General features: G+C 33.0%; 1 protein-coding gene across 5 annotated transcripts in view; it reads left to right on the top strand.

The window, feature by feature from the left end:
• The window catches only part of LOC149081365 (uncharacterized), a 138,934-nt gene that overhangs the window by 35,185 nt on the left and 81,808 nt on the right, over positions 1–21,941 (top strand). For 2 of the 5 annotated variants that reach the window (XM_089238181.1, XM_089238178.1), the window contains exon 1: positions 5,060–5,485. The exons of the other annotated variants lie outside the window; for them this stretch is intronic. In XM_089238181.1, the coding sequence (XP_089094307.1) occupies positions 5,306–5,485 (180 nt within the window). In that variant the 5' untranslated portion in view covers positions 5,060–5,305. Of the gene's footprint in view, positions 1–5,059; positions 5,486–21,941 lie in introns of those variants that run through there. 5 annotated transcript variants of the gene reach the window in all.

Here is a 21,941-nt window from a genome sequence, read left to right as displayed (position 1 = left end):
TCGATAGGTGACAGTAAAAGTTCCAGTGAAATGATTTTTCTTTGAATGTTATATAATACTACAGTAGTTCGCAACCTGATGCCATGTGGCCCGTTTGTGGCCCTGGGATACTCTAAAAGGGGGCCACAGATGAAAAGGGGAGCCACGACAAGTGCTGAAAGGGATATATGTATGTATATATAAATAAATATATAAATATATAAATAAAATATATATGTACATATTATATCAGTATAAAATACCATGTAACTGTAGGGGAGAATATTACCTACAATTCCACAGTACGTGTGTGCACGAAAGCGAAAAATCATCAGCTTAGTTGCGAAAATGTGGCAATAAATAAACAAAGCGCAAAATTTTTGCTCGTAATGCGAATCATCGCTCGTTAATCGAATCAATTTTTTTTTCTAAATTTTTGCTACACCTCTAGTAAAATTTACAAACTTGAGTCTATCCAAAATAAATCTGCCCAGTCAATTCACGACTGCTGGTCATCTTTCAGTTCAGTTTCCAACTTAATCTCCACCCACTCGCTACTCACGACTTATCACCCGTTTGGCCATGCTTTACAAGATTATTCATGGTCATTTAAATTTCGAAACGCCCGGTATTTTGACTAAGCCTTCCTATGTTTCCAGTGGAAGGCTACGGATTGTTTTAAATTCAGTTTCTCCCCCAAGACCATAGTTGATTTAAACAAGCTCCCCCTCTACCATTGTTAACTCTCCCACGATCTCTGATTTCTTGTCAAATGTTACAAAGCACATGCGTACAAATCTACCGCGTTCTTTTGAATGGCCAACAACATTGCATAAATAAATAAAGAAATAAATTTTCATCTCTACGATAACTAGTAGCAAAGTTATTTCCATTCAAGTAAAACGACTTTGATGGTCTTTGTTTTGAAATGAAATCTTTGGATGTGTTTTCTGTGTGTGTGTGTGATTGATATTGGAATAATTTTTTACTATAACTCTATGGAACTTTCCCCCATTGTATTTTAAACAGTTCTGACTGTGCAATGAACTAAAATCTAAAAATATGCCTACATGATTTTGAATTGAGAAAATATACGGTATTTTAAACGAAAAACGCGTACTTTTTCACGTATATGATCATATCACCAAAAAGAAATATCGTAATTGTACATATACTGTATAATCAGCACAATATATATATATTTTTGCCAAAATATTCATAAAATTATATTTATTTCCTTAACATTATACATCATATGCAAACCAAAACCACGTGTTTTTTTATCCAAAATGACCGTTTTAAGAAAAAAGTACTACGTAGTAGGGTACACAGCCGCCTTATAACCATACCTCTGCTATGAACGGTTGTTGAGATAAAGGCCGCATCAGAACTTATATTCTTTGTAAATATCTTCATATAATCTGAAATGTGCCCAGGGGGTGATGCCCATTTTTGTATGTACCGATTTTTGATTCACTAAACAGTCCTGGGAGACCGTGGTCCAGCCGAGAGATGAGCAGAGGGATACCCACTGGGTTACCCTGATGGAATGGTCTGGGGGAATCAGATGCTTGGAGGGGCGTCGCCCACACAGGTATCTGCGGCTCCGGAGTGTGTGATGGAAGCCTTTTTACGCTTCAACCCACCCCCTCGGGGGTAGCAGGCAGTAAGTCATCCTTTGACAGGCCTGGGTTGATGTCGGATGTCACTGGTAACTGCTAATTTACTCCTCCTTTAAGATACCAGACATTACAAAACTCGAATCTTCCAGGATGCCTCATTAATCTTTTTTTAGCCCTTTAATAGTGTTTAAATATGTCTTCAAGTATCGCAGGAATGATGGAACTAAACATTTTTCCTCATAGAAAACAAATTCGGAGATTAGTAAGTTTTCAGAAATTAAAAATTCAAACCCCCGTAGAAACTTGCGGCGCCGGTACCACCCCAAAGAGGCCCCGATCTCCGAAGAAAACCTATTATTGGATCGAGAATACGGTGATTATATCGTTCTTTATATCGAAAAAAAAACCCTGAAAAATTTTCCCCATTATTCAGGTGCATACGAAGGGTTGTCGAGAGTAAAAAAAAAACCACCCTTCTCCACGTTATATCGAAAAGAACAGATAAAAGCCTTTTTTGAGCTTTCACCCCACGAAAAGAAAAAAATCCAACTCTCTCTTCCCCTTCCATTCACTAACCTCAATCAATCTTACCTTGACCGTGAAGAGAGAGATTTGGCGCGAAATCTGGCGCCAATCCCTAATATTTCCTCGCCAAGATCGATTCTTATTATATATAAAGCCCGGATCATATGCGCTAAAAAATGACAAAATATAAGCATTAAAAACCGCTGGAATATGCCTGAAGATAACGATAAATGTGCATTTAAATTTTTGCTAAAATATGCATTGCAAAAATTGCTCAAATATGTATTTCAAAAAACTGCTCAAATATGTATTTCAAAAAACTGAAATTTGCATAAAATAAAAATAAAAATTTGTCTTAAATTATCTGAGGGCATATTGAAGAATATTAAAAAATATACATTAAATGAAATATATATATGTATTAATTTAAAAGCGCTGAAGTTCCCATAAAGAACGAAAATATAAATATGCGTAAAAAAATGGAAAGTATAAAGCGTGCATCAAGTCCAGAAATACGACCTAAAAATGAAAAATATGCACAAAAAGAAAAATATGCATAAAAATAAAAAAAAAGCATGTTTGGAAGCACTGACACATGGCATAAGAGTGGGAAAAATGCAGTAAACTAAAAAAGCAGCGCAAAACACGAAAAAAACATGCATTTAGATGTGCGGAAACATGCATTTAGATGTGCGGAAACATGCATTTAGATGTGCGGAAACATGCATTTAGATGTGCGGAAACATGCATTTAGATGTGCGGAAACATGCATTTAAGAAGTGCAAAAATATGCATTTAGAAATGCAAAAAAATGCATTTAAGAAGTGTAAAAGTATGCATTTAAGAAGTGTAAAAGTATGCATTTAAAAAGTGTAAAAGTATGCATTTAAGAGGTGCAAAAATATGCATTTAAGAGGTGCAAAAACACGCATTTAAGAAAAAAAAATGCTGAAAATAGCGAACTTATTCTAAAAAATTTCGATGATTTTATGCATTTATGTGCACTTACTTTAAAAAGTGCAAATTACATGCAATTATACATGCGCTTATGCATCTACATATAATCCTTGCCCTACTTATTATCAATACGGATGTCTATGAGATATGGCTTCTACAATATCTCATAGATTTGGATCAATTTCTACGCCAAAAGCTGCTCTTTTATATTAGTCAAAAATTTATAAAATTAAAAAAAATTATATATATTTTCCAAAATATCTTTACTTTTTATTAAAATATTTTTATTTTAATATTATTGTTATTATTTTTACGTTTACTATAAATTTTACATTTTCTTTTCCGATTTCCAAAATAAAATTTATTTATTTCATAATAGTTTGGAACGCGAGATCAGTTTTCTCAGATTCTAATGGAATTTTAACTAATTTTTCATCATGGTGTGTGTGTGTGTGTGTGTGTATGAAATTTATGTGCATTCTTCGAGTTTTCGACCGCAAATACTTAATTTTTAAGAGTATATTTGAAAAAATTTAATTTGTTATGATATAATTGAGCAATTGATAGATACATTGCAACAGTATTTAAGTTGGTTTTCATTTTTGTGAAAATTTATTTTCGTTGTTTCAAAAATTTACTGAAAAAATTTCTTATTGTTTTTTACTTTTATTCATAGTATTTCTTAGTTTTTTTTAAAACTTCATTCGAATGGTTTAATCATGATCTCTCACAATTTCCCCATTTTTTAATTTTATTCATATAATTTCCTAATTTTTTTAAGTTTCATTCAAAGAATTTCTCAATTTTTCTTAAAATAATTACTCTTTTTTTTCTTTAAAAAAGTACTTAATTCAAAGAAATTCTTAATTTTTCTAGATTATTTAAATTCGTTTGTATAATTTCCTTATTAAAAAAAAATTATGAAAAATTTATTATCAGTTGTTAAGTTCCCAAAATTTTATTCATGCAACTTCTTATCAATTCTCAATTTTCCGAAGTTCTTATTCATGGGATTTCTTTTTAATTCTTCATTTTCCAAAACAATAAATTTTCCGAAAAATTTCTACAATTTTTTAAAATTTTATTCATGAATTTTTTTTTTCTCTCTCTTAACAGTTCTTGAACTTCTAGAATTTTATTCATGTGATTTCCTCTCTTTCGCTCTCTTTTATCACTTCTTAAATTTCTAAAATTTTACTAATGCAATGCTAATGCTTAATATGCTATTAGTTCTCGATTTTCAAAATTTTATTCTTGCAACTTCCCCCTAAAATTTTATTAATATAATTTCTCCAATACTTTATTCACGCAGTTTCTTACCAGTTTTTGATATTCCAAAAAAAAAATTTCACACAATTTATTATAATTTTTCTTTAAAAAAAAAGCCTTTGAAATATTCTTTTAAATTTTTCTAGGTTTTAAAAAACCTAAAAAAACCAAAAAACAATTGTTAAATTTTCTTAAATTTCATTCATAAAATTTCCTGATTTAAAAAAAAAAATAAAACCTTTCACAAACAATTTTTTATCATTTACTAATTTTTTTAATCTAATTTAACAATTTTTTAAAACTTAATTCAAAACTATCTGAATTCTTATACATCTTCCAAATTTATACTCACGCAAATTTCTTTTTCTCAATTTTCAATAACAATTAATTTTTTTTCTCAAACAACGAAACTGTCAATGAATTGAATTTCACAATTTTTTAAAAAAAAATCATTCATTATTTAAAAAAAAAAAAAAAAAAAAAAAAAAATTCCGTATAGAAAGTCATACATTTTTTTGTTTCTTTACTTGATCGCACTGAAAAAACGCGCCAACACCAGCGATATACGTACGTAAATGGTCTCATTGCTTTGGCGACGGATCCGTCCCAATTCGTAGCCAATAGCAACCAGATATAGTAGAAGAGAGGGTTTTCAGTATTTAGGTTGAAAAGAGATGGGGCTTGTTTTTTTTTTTTTAATGCTATCTTTATTATGTGGCCGCTTGTTGCTGAGGCTGGATACACCGTGCCGTGTTGTGTAGGTAAAGTAGGAACCGTGTTGATGTAAATTGAGATGTAACACACTCTGTTACTAGTGGTTTTTTTTCTGAAAAAACATCGAAGCTTTTTCAATACGGAACCCACTGCTCAAAAAAACAAAAAAACTTCATTTAAGGAGTTAGCGAATGACCAGTGGTGGGAAATGACAGAAATTATGGATATAGACACTCCGAATGTTTACCGGAAGGCTATGGTCATTGGATACTTCACCGATTGATTGCGAGGATCGATCTTATCGAAATGTTAGCTCGACATCCGGCGATTTGGACAACATCAGGTGGACATGGACACCGCCGACGACGGCTTCTACTATGACCAGAAACTCCAGGATGGTTCAGTTAGTTCCTATTAAGGTATCTAAATACTTTTGATGACCATCTAAAAAAAAAAAAAATGTATTTTAATATCGAAAATCGATAATAATTATTATAAACTATGGATCGTATTGATATGTGATGTGGACTGTCATGAAAGTACTCATTCTTTATCGTTAAGCCCACATAAAAACGTATTGGAAAAAATTACGGATGCAAATGGATAGTGTCTCAGATTGCCTTTAAATCAACATAGAAACTTAATTAGTTAAGAGTGGGTTCTTCAATTAGTTAAAAATGGCCAATTGTGGGTAAAATATAGTTTTCCTCTATTTTACGGTTACATGTAAATTAAGAAAATATTGCTTTGTTAATTGAAAAGTTGTCACATTGAGATTTATTTTCAATCCCCTCAATTTAGCGCGATGTTATAAATCTTTGAACGCGTAAAATTTTAGCAGCAGTCGCAAAATGAGACCTAATAATACATCGTAATACAAGGAATTAACTAAAAAGTATTGTGCTTACATAATCGTATTTTTTACTGAAATGACACTCCAAGATCTAAATAAAAATCTTGTAAAATGCCAAATAAAGAGAGGAAAGAAATCGGTACAATAGGTCTTTTGACCATGAACTTGCCATGCATATTCGAATATACTCCTGATCATAGAGGGTTAATTGTTATACAATTACGAAAAATACATAAAAATTTTTCTTGCACAAAGTAATGTATTAAATTATAACGTTTACATATATTATTTAGAATGAAATTTCTTAACTTTTGGCCTTCTATGATTCACCATCCTTGAAACGTATCGAAATTTTAAAAAAAACGAATGCAAATGGGTCAAACTGTCAAATTTTAAGAAATTCTTTGAATAATTTGTGTTAAAGAGAAAATGAGTGGAAAATTCTGAAATTTCCTGTGCACCAAGAGAAAGTCTATATAATTACGAAAAATACATTAAACTTTTTTTTTTCCTGGACAAAATAAATAAGAAAATTATTGCTGTGTAAATTATCCCACAATTTAGTATGAAATGATCTTTGTCGAACTGTTTTTGGGGAGAGAAAAAATGAGTTGAAAAACTCTGGAATTTTCTGTTCATCTAGAGAAAGCAAATTTTCAGGTACTGGACAAAGTAGGGTTCCTATAGAAGTACCCACTCATTATATACATGAGTTCACGGGAGGTTTTCTCGTATTTTCGCGTTCATCACGTCCCACCTGCCAGTCTTTGACCTTTCAACCCGCGGCCGGATTTTTCTTATGTACCTTTTTTTTTTTTGCCTAGCGCCGCTCTCCATCTGTCAGGGTCAGGAATTCTCTATAATGACGAGGCCTACGAGCCTATAGGAATTATTTTAGCATAATAACTAGCAAGTAGTACGATAGGGAGAGGAAAAATGTAAGGGAAAGTTTGTACAACAAAATTATAAAAATACAGATAACAGAATTTATTATTACACAGGGCGCCCATAATTTATTTCTCCCGCCGCACCCCAGTACGAGAAAAATGAGATTATTATTGGTAAACAAAATCGTAAAATCAGTACCGAATTTATAAATAGTATTATGCTTATATGTATTTTCATTCGGGTTGTATTCCATGGCTTTTTAATTGTATTCAAGAGCATCATGAGCCCTTGGGCCAAGTGGTTTGTCTGAGGCCCCTACCTGGTAAATTCTAGAAAATTTCAACCAGATCTAATTTTTCTAGGCCTCCGGGCCTGCATGCGTTAAAACGGCACTGATTTTATTGCCGTTTTAGAATTTAAATAAGTACGAATCACTCTATAACGACTCCTTCAACGAATATGATTTGCAAAACAATATTACAACTTAATTAGAAATATCTGTATAAAAACAAGAATTTTTAGTTTGTACAGATAAAAAAAGTAAATATAAATTAAAATTTAAACTCACTGGAATTTGATAGAAAAAATTAGATTTTTAAAGAAGTGTACCTATAGTTCCGAATTTATCGGTATGAAAATATGATTTTTAAATTAATTAGAAACATTATTCTTACATAATACTTTTTTACGGGGCACCCATAATTTGTTTTTGCCGCCTCAACCAAGTGGAAGAAAAATGAGATGATTATTGGTGAACAAAATCATAAAAATCAGAACCGAATTGATAAATATTATGCCTATAGATATTTTCGTTTGGCTTGTATTTCATTGTGATTATTATTGTATTACAATTTTTAAATAAGTACAGAACTATAAAGATGTTTTCAACAAATATATTTTTCAAAGTTATATAATTTTCTGATCAATTATAAATATCAATAATTTTTTCCAGTATTTTTAGTGTGCAATGAAAGAGACAAGAAATAAAATTGAAATTAGTAAATTTGTGATGTAAAGAAAAACAAACGAGAAATAAATTAAAATTTTAATTAATAAACTTGTGATGTAAAGAACAAAACAAGAAATAAGTTGCAATTTTAATCAATTAAAATGTGATCAAAAATGAAAATTTTAATAAATTAGATTCAAACTTCCGCCTGTGTCGATAAAAACATCGTAAATTATAAATTATTCGACATTATTGGTAAAATTACTTAAGGACATTATTATTGATACAGCATTTATGTGTGCTTAATCGCCGGTGATTTCCAAATGATGGGTTACGGCAGCAAAGCGTAGATGTGAAAATTTTGTCTTTTTGTAAAAATATGTGTTTTTGTTTGTCACATAATGAAAAAAAAGTGCTGATTGTGTGTTTGAAATTACCAAAAATTTCAATAGTTTCGAAAGTACCTAAAATTCCAACAGTTTTGAGTGTACCAAAAATTGTAAGTTTTGACAGTATCAAAAAATTACAACAGTTTCGGAAGTACCTGAAATTACAACAGTTTCGGAAGTACCTGAAATTACAACAGTTTCGGAAGTACCTGAAATTACAACAGTTTCGGAAGTACCTGAAAATACAACAGTTTCGGAAGTACCTGAAATTACAACAGTTTCGGAAGTACCTGAAATTACAACAGTTTTCAGTGTACCTAAAATTACAACAGTTTTCAGTGTACCTAAAATTACAACAGTTTTCAGTGTACCTAAAATTACAACAGTTCTCAGTGTACCTAAAATTACAACAGTTTTCAGTGTACCAAAAATTGCAAGTTTTGACAGTATCAAAAAATTACAACAGTTTTTGCAGTACCAAAAATTCAAACAGTTTTGAATGTTCTGGAAATTCCTACAATTTTAAAAGCATCAAACATTTTGATGTTTCTGAAATTCTCATAAATATCGAAAAAATAAATACCAGCTGTTAATTCGTGTAATTTAAGCGATGATTAAGGTATCATGCCGATACATCAGTAAGTATCGATGATCCAATATATTTTCAGAGAAAAAGAGAGAGGAAAACTAGCTTTTTTATACGTATAAACTCGGCTTATAAGGCGACCTACCTACGCTTACGAAAAACACGCCTCTAGTCTCGAACGAGACGGACTTATAAGGTCAAACGGCCGAACCCAACCGCTCCACCAACGCAATACACAAATACCGAACGAAAAGAAAATGTAATTAAACAAAAGAAAAAGTGAAGTATTTATAAACATATAAAAAGACCTCGACCTTTACTCGAAATAAAAACTGAAAAATGCCTTTTCAGCGAATTTCATTGTATTTTGTTATGATGGGCTGGACGCGGCATCTTGATAATCTAGGTTCGGCCTAGTGGGTGGAATTATATCAAAGACCGATTACGGTAACTGTAAAAATCTTATCTTCGAAATTCACCTCATTTTGAAGTGAAGAAGTTAATATTATTCGAAGGGTTCCCCATACCAGCGGTTCTCAACCTTTTCTGACTCGCGGAGCCCTTTGCAGCGTATAATTTCTATTTCGGAGCCCTGTTTAACTCGAGGAACCCCTTTTTAGTGTATTATTTATATGGTGGTGCCCTTTAGGCCTCTTTTATTTGTTTGTTTATTAAATTTATTGATTTTTTTTATTATCCCCGAGTGGCAGCGAAGCTCCTGGGAAGCGCACACGGAGCACCGGTTGAGAACCGCTGATACCGATTTAGATATACAGGGCGATTCCATAATTTATCTTTACCGCATTTTACTGGCGAACCGTTGATCCTAGAGGCATACTTCCAATTAGAAAAGTATTCAAATAACGTGTAGAACTCAGATACGTCATTCACGTCACAAGGAGCTGTGTAGTTATTAAATAAATAAATAAAACTTTTTATACGGGCACATTGTCTTCAAAAACCCAACTGGGAAGTCGTTGGTCCTGTCTTACCCGAGTCTGACAAAAATATTCCACATTTGCAAGCGCAACACTCGCTGAGAAATTTGAATTCAAAAACGGAGGAAAGGTGGGAAAAACCAGCATAAAAAAAAAACTAACGGACAAGGCTACTTTTTCCCTGATTTATGCTGTTCTTTTCCCAACTTACCTATGGTTTTTTAAATTCAAATATCTATAAGAATATTGCACTTGGAAACGGGGAATGTTTTTTGTTGGTCAGAAGAGAAAGGGCAAAGGTATTCCAACTGGGATTTGGAGCCAAAACTATACAACCCCTTGCAACATAAATTACGTATCTGAGTTCTACACGTTATTTAGATACTTTCTAAACTGGAAGTGTGCGTCTAAGATCAACGGTTCGCCAGTAAAATGAGGCTAGGAGAATTAAGTAATCGTCATGCATATGTGAGTGTAAGATACATCATTCGAATCTCTGCTGCCACCTATCAAATAAAAACGCAACTGCTTTTATTATCCTATACAATATTGGTGACCGGTTCATGTCCACGTCCTCCGTAGCTATCATTTGATGCAAATGAAAGGTCGTGCAAACCAAGTAAATTTTTCGTGCAAGGTTTACTCATGCCACTTTATCTTATTACGACAACTATTTAAATGCCTAAGCAAACTTTATGATTCAACTATAATTATTGCTTATAAATCATTCAGTGATATCATACCACATTTTTTTTTCAATGAAACTCATAAAGGAAGAACCAGTAACCAATTTTCATGAGAAAATTATAACAGTTGTGGTTTTTGTTTGATAGGTGGCAGCAGAGGGTTTAGTTTAAATTATGTTTCTTATACACATTTTATTATTATTGTCTTTATTTTATTAGTTAAATAATTGGAACCATGGAATGTATCCTGAGTATGAGTAAGCGGTAATATATCTCGCATATGGGTATCAGAATATTCAAAATGACTATGATGAGAATATATGTTAATATATAATAATAGGAAAAATCATTTATTTAATCAATATGATCCTTTTTTTGTATATTAAAAATTGGGCTCCATGAATCAAATCAAATAACCAAATCAACGCTATTCCTATCTCAATGAAAAAAACTCCATTGAAATGAATTCCGAAAAAACTCATGTAAACTGCATACTCCTTTATATTTCCTAGTCTATCTCTATTTTCTAGAAGGCATATTTTTGCTGATAAAATTTTATTTTTACCCGTTTATTGATTACTAGCTACAATACCCGGCGCTGTCCGGGTTTTCTTCAGTTACTGATGGGATCGAAAAAGTGACGAACCATTATGATGGAATGAACTACCATACATAAAAGAAGAGGCAAATCATTGTAAAGGCATATATGCATTGCATATATTTACAATGCATACTATGCGTGTCTGAAACGCATTGTTTAGAAGCCACGGTAACAAAAGTAAATATTCCGAAAGTGATTGTTGTAGGCCAGGAACAATTGTTGCCCGGGTTTTTGCCCATTTGTCCTGCTCTGACGAACTTTTAAAGTAGACTACAGTTTAATCCCGGTCCTGTTTGGTATATGTGTAAACTTTGGTGACAATCGGTCTAAAATTGTAGATTTGTATGAAGAACAAACATACATGATTACAATTCACATTTATACATCAGATGGACAAAAACAACCAAGAAAGGCAACATTCCTTTATGGTTTACAAAAATGAAAGTTTACAAGATGTGGATAAAAAATTCCACTTATCTAAGTGCAATATTCGTTGAGATATTTGAATTCGAAAATCGCAGTTATGAAAGAACACCATAAGCGGGAGAAAAAAAATCATTGTTCTTTAGTTTATGCTGTTCTTTCTCAATTTCTTTTCCATTTTGAATTCAAATATCTCAGCGAATATTGCACTTAGAATCGTTGATTATTATTTTCTTTTTTTGTTGGAACTCAGGAAAGACTGCAGTGGAATATATCAAGAGTATACAAAAATTGAATACAGTATATTCTGAACAAGTATAATTAATAAGGGGATAATATACGCAATATGCGTTTCAGAAACGCGGAATGCATCCTGAAGAGTTAATAATAAGGAATGTCTTTTTTTTTCTGAAAGAGAGAGGGAGAGAGAGAGAGAGAGAGAGATGGATAGAACACGTGAAAAATGGAAGATCTGTGATTATGAATGATGGGGAAAAAATATATCTTGAGCATAAATATAATTGGGAGCATATCCTGAGTGAAAATTGTCAATATATCCTGAGTATAAATATAATACGCAATACATCCCGAATACAAATGTAATTGGCAACATATCCCGAGTATAAATATAATTATTAATTTATCCTGAGTACGAATAACAGGGAATATATCCTGAATGTTATTCTAATTATCAATGTACACGGAGTATGAATAACAGGTACTACATCTTGAGCATGAACAGAATATGGAATATATCCTGATACGAACAAAATTGGGGATTTAGTGTCTTTTTTGAATAATAAGGAACACATTCTGAGAGAGAGAATATGAATAAATATATTATAGGTAAAAATATGGAATATATCTTGGTTAACAAAGAATGATGAAATATATCCTGAATAAAATTATATTAATTATAAATAATATACTATAAAAGACATTTAAAAACCATGGAATGTATCCTGAGTATGAGTAAGCGGTAATATATCTCGGGTATGGGTATCAAAAATATTCAAAATGACTATGCTGAGAACATATGTTAATATGTAATAATGGGAAAAATCATTTATTTAATCAATATGATCCTTTTTTTGAATATTAAAAATTGGGCTCCATGAATCAAATCAAATAACCAAATCAACGCTATTCCTATCTCAATGAAAAAAACCCCATTGAAATGAATTTCGATAAAACTCTGGTGATACGTACGGTGTGTGAAAATTTTGAATATTTGTATTCAAGCTTATTATTATTGTCTTTATTTTATTAGTTAAATAATTTTTGGGATTACCATTTTTTAGATTACTTTAGTTTTCTGATAATAATTTCTATTGTGAGTCATTAAGTCTTTGGAATATTAAGAAAGTTTTATTATTCAAATCATATTTTTCAAAAAATATTGTATATCTTAGTATAATCTTCTCTCAAAATGCTTAAAAAGAGTTTTGAAAAATGTGCTTGTTACATTGGGCCTAGATTATATCTTACCCTGCTCTGTTGCCTGTAATTTCCCCCCTTTATGCTGTAGGTATATAATTTTTTATTATTCGCCTATGTGGAAGGCCCGTGAAGAAAAGGTAGGCCAGGCACAATAGCGGGTAGGGGAATCGAAGAAATTGTGCAAAAAGGAAAACCAGTTTCAACCGGTTCGTTCCTATTTTTTTTTTCTTACATACATCACGCTCCAAACAACCAAGAAACTAGGGAGTTACGAACAAGTCGAGTTCTACTTTTATATTTTATAATAATAATAATAATAAATTTCAATTTAAAATCCCACAGTGTTAGATTTTTTGTTTTGAATCGACAAAACTCAAAAAATTCTGTAATAATTTAAATATTAACTAAGAGTCTGAACATATGGGATATGATATCTATACAGGATTGATTATTGAAAATGAGACGGAAAAAATAAAAGAAGGAAATTAAATAATAAGTTTACGGAGTGTCCCATAAATTAAAGTAGTTTAAAAATTCATAAAAGTTGAAGAAATTGGAAGATTTGAATGTGTGGTTTTTGAGAAAAGTTATTCTCACGAAGGGGGGATTATTTTTTGGTCCAGAAGAAAAGTTAGTTAATACTTTTATCGATGGGGGCGCTGCACGAAAGCTAGTCATAGCATGCTGGATCCGAACCTTTCTTCAATCTCTTCTGTGTCCGTAAAGCTCTATCCGGTGATTCCAGGTTGAAGTAAGTGTTAATCGTACACCATACATATTATAGGACTGATTGGCATATATCCGGTGTTTTGTTTTCCTTTAGCGTCATCTGTCGACAAAAATTTGAACTAATTCTTTTCGAAAATTAGAAAACAAAATAAATCTACTTAAGAATTTAGTTTTTGCAAACCGCTTTTTAACACACCAATTTAAGCATTTTTTTAAATTTTTGAACTACTTACAAATAACTGGGCACCCTGTAAATCTTCATATTTTGTCGCTATTTTGGAAAGACATTATTTTATTCAAAGAAAAATATTAATTATGCAAGCTTTTATGTAATGCTTTATAAAAATAATGAAAAGGTTCGTCAGGTAACATGACAAACAAAGCAAACGATATTCGCGGAACACCCAGTTTATTCTGGAATAAATGTCAAAATTTTCCTCATTCGAGGAAAAAATGTGACTAAACGAATGTGGGGGCATTAGATACGAATTTTTTTCCGTGAATTATTTCCGATTATTTTTTTTTTAAGCAAATGAATCTAGAATGTGGGCGTTTTATTTAGTTATTTGGAGATAAGTGCGCATTTCTATTACCATTGAAAGTGTTGAAAATGCGTGTCAAGTGCATAAACAGTTCTTGAAAGATTCTCGAGTGTATAAACGTTTCGAATTACACAACTTACAATAAACAAACACCCTCTGAGGAGAACGTATTTAATACCAAGAGAGACTAAAATCGGGTTGCTACTGGAATAGTATGTACAGGGCGACGTGTAAATATCTGGCCAGTAGTAGTGAGTAATCCCAAAGTATTTTTTTGTCCAGGGATGTGTCCGGAAATGCCGTCTTTATTGGGTTGAAAATAGATTAGACCAGGGGTGGACAAATATAAGGCGCCAGGTCACCATGGCGACTAAAAAACTGGTATTGGCTCCTAATATTTTTTTTGTGTAGTTACTAAATTACAGGCTGAGAACAGCAAAAAATGTTTGCAATTTATAGCAGCATGCCTGCTAACATGTGAAAGAGGGCCACTATTCCCCGAAAAAGCCAAAAGAAACATTATTTTGGACCTTTTCCTCCGAGTAAAAATGTTTTGGATTCTAAATTTTTTTTCTGGTGGCTAGCGCCTAGATTTCTTTCAGATTTGTCCAGTCTTGGATTAGATGCATTTTTGCATGCTCTTAATTTATGTATTGGATAGCATATTATTGGGAATCCTTGTGAAAAATGATCCCGTTTATTGAAGTTAATCATGATATCGTCTAAGCAAAATATGCTCTCTACTGACAAAACCCTGGGATATTAGAAGTCTTTGAAACGGGGAAAACGGTACCGAAAATCTCCTACTGATCATCGATTCAGGCAGTTTCCCCCAACTAGTTTCACAAAATGATTGTTGACTGTAATTTTAGGAGCACCGTAAACTGATAACTTTGACATGCATAGCCCAATACTGAATATCGTATCCATACTGTGAGTGTTAACAACATGATTTCTAGAGGAAAGTATAGCTATAAGCTTCTGCTTGCTTACCATACCCGATTATGTAAAATTATTTATAAAATAAATATGGAGAGACAAAAAATTAATCTTTTCCCGAAGTTATCCGGCATTGCTGAGTAACTTTAGGATAAGCTTTTATGTTCCTTCCCTGAAAGTATTATCAGTACTCTTGTCTGATTGTTACTTCAATACTCGCCTGTAGAGTTTTAAAATGAAAAAAAGTCTTAATTTCTTTAGTTTGTTTTTCTTAAACTTTTCATTTTTTTTTTTAAGTTTTTCCTCCAAATACAGTTTTTTTTGTTCTTTTAAAGTTCAAGAAAAGAACTAGAAATTTTATTTTTACACAGCTTTCAACAATTATGTTTAAAAAGTAAAATGAACCAGAAATAGAAAATGAATACAGAAAAGAAGTTACTATGTCTCGACACACACCTCTTCCCATATAATCTACATGGAGTTTTCAGAAGGCTCCCAGTTTCTTTCATTATGTTTGAACGTACTCTCGAGTGGTTGGATAGAGCAAAAAATTCACACAATCTTATACTTAAACCTAGTTTAAATTGGTGTCTCCATACCAAACAGGGCCGAAGCAACCGGATTTGTAACTTTTTGTCAGAATTTTTTCCCACCGAATTGCGTAACTTGGAACTGAATTTTCTTCTTCTGGACTGCTTTTGGAATCCCTAATTGATATTTATGTGAAGAATTTTACCCAAAAAAATATGCGTTAGCAACCCCAATCCTCTCTACAGATATATCGATTCCGCCTCCTACCCTGCGCCGTATCTTGACATTTCTAATAATAAGACCTACATATCAGTCCTTTTGTAGGCTCGCTATAATTCTATACTGGGTTGCAGTCGTTTCAACCTCTACTGTCCCGCTCTGACGGGCGAAGTCCCAGAGATTTTTTACATGTCTTTTGCACCTGCCGTATGTTGATCTCCTTACGCGATCACCTTTCGATACTTCTCACCTTTCCCTATCGGATTTAATCAGTTTCTTGAATACCCAGCCAGGTCGGGTTTGCGATTTTGTCAATTCTGTGAAAATGCGAATTGCCAACTCTGACATGTAAATTATGCTTGTTATATTCTTTTAATTGTAGATATTTGATGATTTGATGTTCTCTTATCATCTGTCTTTAATGAGTATATATCTCAACTCACTCACTCCCCCCAATTCTGTTGCTTAATGTAAGTTTGTGTTCGTTTGCTCACGGGCTTCGGCCTAAAGTAGAAATATAATATTACTACTAAAAATATATATATAACTACTAAAATGAATATAGTCGTCCGCATACGTACCACACATAACAATATATAAGCCACATAAGAATAGATCTTATGTTTATGTAAATACAGTAAAACCCCTCTTAACGGACATCACTCGGATGCGCTCACTCCCTTTTTGGGCCAAATAATTTCCCAGTATAGGCCTAATAAAATTTTCGATTGGTTTTGTTGCAATTCTTTAACAATGAATCACATAAAAACCAAAAGTATCTTATTTCGACAAATTAACAAGCCGATTCCTCTTGTTATCCAACCAGTTTCCATAAATAACTTTGAAATTCAATACGATTCTTCAGTAAAATTCCTGGGTGTGGTTTTCAATTCTCACTTAAAATGGGATGACCATATACATACCACCCGTATTAAACTGAGACAGGCAACGGGTGTCATTGCCAAGTTATCTACTATCATTCCGTTAAAAATTAAACTTTTACTGTACAACACTCTTATACTTCCTACACCCACTTACTGTCACTTGATTTGGGGCCGTATACATCGTCCGAAAACCTGAATAATCTAGCCACCATCCAGAGACGCTTCCTGAGAACAATTTCGCGTCATTCCCCCTCCCATAATACTAAGATCCTTCCTGTTCATATGTTCCACGATTATCTTTCAATTTTTATGTTCAAGGCAATTAAACTACATATGTTCTCAGATATTATACAATTGACTTCGATTAACCATGAATATAATACCCGTAGTCGTAATGTACTTTACCCCGCTGCGGCTCGCACTAATATGCTTTTCAACAATATAAATACTACGGGCCCACGAAGCTGGAATATGCTACCTGCCGCTTCAAGAGAAATCAATAGCCTACGCAATGTTTAAGACCCGTCTAAAAATCTATTTAACACAACAGCCATCAGTGATGTAGTATTTTTCCTTCTTTTTCCTCATTATAATAGCATCAATCTGTATTGTTGTTTTTTTTCCCGACTTTTCCATTTGTTTTACCAACCCTTCTAATCGGCCACGGAGCTCGTCAGGGCATTTCCCTGCCCTTTTCTTCGTGGTTCGACTGTACATGCACAGTTTTTCTGTCATATTGTTCAATGCTCCCACCTCCATCAATAATCATACATGTTCTATAACGCACTGTAATATTTTCATGTACGGAAATAAATTGGAATTAATAATAATAGATCTCGCTGTGTAGTTATAACCATGCCTTCTAGGTATCCCTTAAAAAAAAAAATCCAAATCGTTCCATTCATTTCAAGATGACGAGAGAAAAATCAATTCCGGGAGTTATTATTTGAGTTATTCACATCACTCTCCGAATCGTCAAACGATAACTCCATTCAACACGTCTTTTGGAAGTGTTTCAATCCATGACCAACCGGTAGCATGTGTTTTTTTTTAGCCACAACTGTTTCAATGAAATTCATGGAAAGGAAAAACTGCAGGAGGAAATTCGAAAGAGTAAAAACAAAAAAGTAATTGTAATAAAATTGCAAAGAGAAGAGGTTGTTGATCGTAAGAAAAATCACGCGTCCTCGCCACCGTCTTTTTCTTATTCTTTCCTCGATGCCACAAAAGACACGCACGAGAAAAATAAGAACCTCTTGAAGAGAATCGCGTGATTTGTTTTGCATGATTTCCCAAGTCATTTATTTTATTTTTCCCCTGTATTACAATACTTTCTTATGCATGTAGTTTTGAAGGAAAGAACGAATATACATTTTGTTCTGGAACGTGCAATTTTCTTTGATTGCGTGCAAGAAGAGTACGAAAAAAACGAGCCCTTCTCTCATTCTCCTATGAATGAAAAAGGATTCGTATGTGTTTTGTGTGTTTAAAAAAAAAAAATGATACACAGAAATTACTATCGGACACCCGAGAGATTTGCACCTTTTTTTTCTACAGAGTTTTTTGACCCCTTTTCTGTCCTACATCCGGGCTTTTTTTTTTTTTACGTTATTATGATGGATTGTGATGACACCTCCATGGTAGAACCATATGCTGGTTATTCATTTATATTGATCTCCTCCGTTCGGTGTCCAAGAAATGATGTTGGTGGAGATGACAAATTGATATGGATTCAATATGCGATTGTGTAGATCAGGGGGATGCACAATCTTTTCAGCCCGCGGGCCAGAAAGTTGTACATATAAGGTCACTATACAACCCGTATTTCATAGGATAATTCTGCAGTTTTGGCCGTCCCGATTTTTTTTTCTTAGAAAATGCTCCGTTTTCTTCCCTTAATTTACAAGCCATACTTTGATTTTTGAGATCAGGAATTAATCAAAATTACTCTTTCGCGACTTATAAATAATATTATGATAATTATTACTCTAACATAATTAATTATAATCGTATAAATAAATATATATATTCACCTCGCATTTTGTTTGTCGAGCATATACTTTTTTTGAAACATATTGTCGAACATATTTCTTTGCTGAATTTTATACCCATTGCGACTTGCAATAACCTTCCATTTCTCGCTATCGGCGATACTTCAGCAGTTTTTAGCGACAGATGACAATTTTAATTGTCTTTGACAATTTTTTGGCCAAAATTGACAACTTTTCTTGCCTTTGAAAATTACTTTTACGGCAATTGTCAACTTTGCTTGCCTTTGAGAATTTCTTTCATGGCAATTGACAACTTTGACAAATTTTTCTACTTCAATTGGCAGCTTCCGTTGTCATTTTTTGCGATAATTGTTGATATCCCGTATGTATATCGATTTCCCGTGTTAGTATTATGACGGAAATATATTCACACAGCCTAAAGCATTTATCAAGTTGTATGTATCGAAAGTTTTCTATCGGAACACTTTCTTTGCGGGTCGGGCGTTGCATCCTCTAGCGTAGATTATAATACAGTAGCAGGAAATATCGAGACAGCATACAAGAAATTATTGAAAGATAGTTAAGAAATTCTTAAAAAATATATATTTTTTAGTTTATTTCCAATATTTCCGAGTTGAATATCTTTCGAAGAAAATTTTTAAAAGCAGAAGAGTGTAAGTTATTTTACACGATCACTTCGATCATAAGGTTACAATGGCAAAGGGTTATCATTTTTTTTTTATCGTGATGTCTCCAGTAGATTCACGATCAAGTGTTGATCTCTCAAAAAGTGTAAGGACTCCCCACGATCTGGACACCCTTCCTAGGCCCGCGCCTGCCTAAATCCCGTCTCTTACCGTAGATTATGTATGATTTTATAAGCGAGAGGTGTATTGTAACTAGGTGAATTCTTTTCCGATGCCAACAGTGCTGAAAATTATAATTAAGGCTTGACTAATTTCAGCTCTTTAATTGGTGTCAAAGTTCCTCTTAAATTTTCGCATTTCTTTCAAAACTTCGATTTAGTCGAAAACTGTACCACTTTTGATACTTACATACAAATGAATCAATTTTTTTTTTTAAATTTTTCAAGTAAATCCAGTGATAATATTTTTCGGGTGCGTAAATTTTTGATTTGGACAGACAATTTTTTTTTTTTGATTCGGACATCTATTATTTTAAGGTCCATGCCCGACCGGGCATGCAAATGTTTGGAGATTTGTCCAGCCCTGTAGTGCTCCTCGGGGTTAAAGTCGTGCCTCTTAAATCCCCTTGTAATATGCACTGTAACTGAAACCTGTATGCCTCTAGGGGCGGGACAGGGTACCAACGTGTGTACCGTAACTGAAAAATGAGAGAAAAACTACCATTTTTAAATTTACATTTTTTCCCCTATTATCTGTGATAGGGGTTCACGTGATCGATTTTGTACGTAGACAATGTGTTTAAAATAACCAATTTTCATATTTACGACGAGGTTTTGGGGGGGGGGGGTGGGATCGACGTTGGATATTTATGACCTTATTACAGGATTAGACCCAGTTTAGGCAATTTTACGTGATTAGATTTTAGAAAAAAAATCTAATTAATCTCATTGGAGGAATTATTTGAAACACGTGCTTGTGTTGGCCATTGGTTTTCATTTTCTCCTTCGATTATTATGAGAGGCTCTTAGAAATATGCAGTAGAACTTGATTGATTCAAATTTGAGCTTTTGCGAACTTCCCTTTGAGCTTTCCACCTAAATTTAATATTGAAATTTATTTTTAATTCGAACTCTTTCCGAATTCTTCTCGATGATTCGCAGTTGGAGGGAAAAATCGTGATTTTTGTATTAGCAAACTTAGTTTGGAAAAATTCTACAAGATGCCAGACTTTGTTTTTCTCGATCAAGTTGTTAAACAAAAAAATTTAAAGACCAATAGAAGTTTGAAAATTCTGTTTTTCTCTACTCTTTTTTGACATAATGCGGTGCCCTTTTTTTACATTGTTCAGCTGGAGTTCATCGAGACTATGTACTACACTTAATACCGATTATGGCTTTTCAACCTATAGATGTGCAATTACAAATCTGAATCTTTCTGTCCTCATCAAGAGTATGGGAAGTATCGGAAAGTTCAGATTTCTAATAAGTTAATGAAAATATATTTCCTTCATACCATAAGAATGATAGCAAATTTTGGGAAACATGTCTTCGATCCTAAGCCTGAATAGATTTGCGAATCAAAAGCTCTTCGAAATTTGCATAAAATTAAAAGTTTCATAACGGATGATCATGAATTGTTTCCGTATTCTGTATCCAGGATTTGAACATGCCAAGAAATTCTACAGTGATGCTGGGGCGCCAGAGCAGTTGAACAGTGTAGTAGATAAGATCAGTTATTCATAAATTATTAAAATTTGAGAAACAGTTTGTGTGAATGTTGATGATTAAGTTGCAATTTATAGTCATTTCACAGATACAGGGAAGATTAATTGGAAAATTCGAACTTTTTTTTCAAGTGACTTTGGACTTCGAAGTAAGCAAGTTCGACTGCAATTTTTCATGATGAAGGGCTTGTAAGCCCGATGTTAGGTCGGTATTTCCTATCCTAACTAAAACATATGCATCCACGATTACTCTGAGTCAGTATAGTGCTCCATCTCTATAGAAGTCATGGGAATACTTGACATGTTGTCTATGCCTGGGATTTGGTAACTCTCTCGGCATTTTGGGAATGAGACTAGGGTTTAGAACATTTTTCTTGTGTGACATCCTCAATTTTTTTGTTCCAGGTAATGTCACAAATTGCAACAATATGATTTCTTCTACGTCATCAAACCGAATGGGTACGTCCTTGTTGTCAGTGGTTCTGGACAAATCACATTGGACGCATGTTGCACTTTATGACAGGACATTAAACATTGGAAACCAATTGGCACAACGCTTCACAAAATCCTCTAAAATAAAAAAATATACCACATTGAAGGAGGAAAAAAAAAAGCACTAAAAAACTATCATTCTATTGTGATGCTGTTATCATGCTCATTCAAGTATCATCATCCGTGACATGATAAGTTATAATGTCAAGTACTCCTAAATATGATGGATATATACGCACCTAATTTTCTTTACTGTCTTGAACTGTTTGGGATTTTATCCTAACGCATGGGATGTAACTACAGTGTTATTTTGGATCAAACCAACCATGAATTTAGTTTACTGAGCAAAACAAGCATCGCAATTATGACAGTTTCAAATGTGTTGTGTGACTGTTGCGTGTCCTTGAAATGCGTTCTACATATAG

Source organism: Pholcus phalangioides, unplaced genomic scaffold (assembly GCF_987345545.1).
Source record: "Pholcus phalangioides strain wild (caught in Gottingen) unplaced genomic scaffold, Ppha-v1.0 ptg000010l_1, whole genome shotgun sequence".
NCBI lineage: Eukaryota > Metazoa > Arthropoda > Arachnida > Araneae > Pholcidae > Pholcus > Pholcus phalangioides.
The sequence above is the reverse complement of the archived record's forward strand: the minus strand, read 5'-3'. Positions and strand labels throughout refer to the sequence as shown.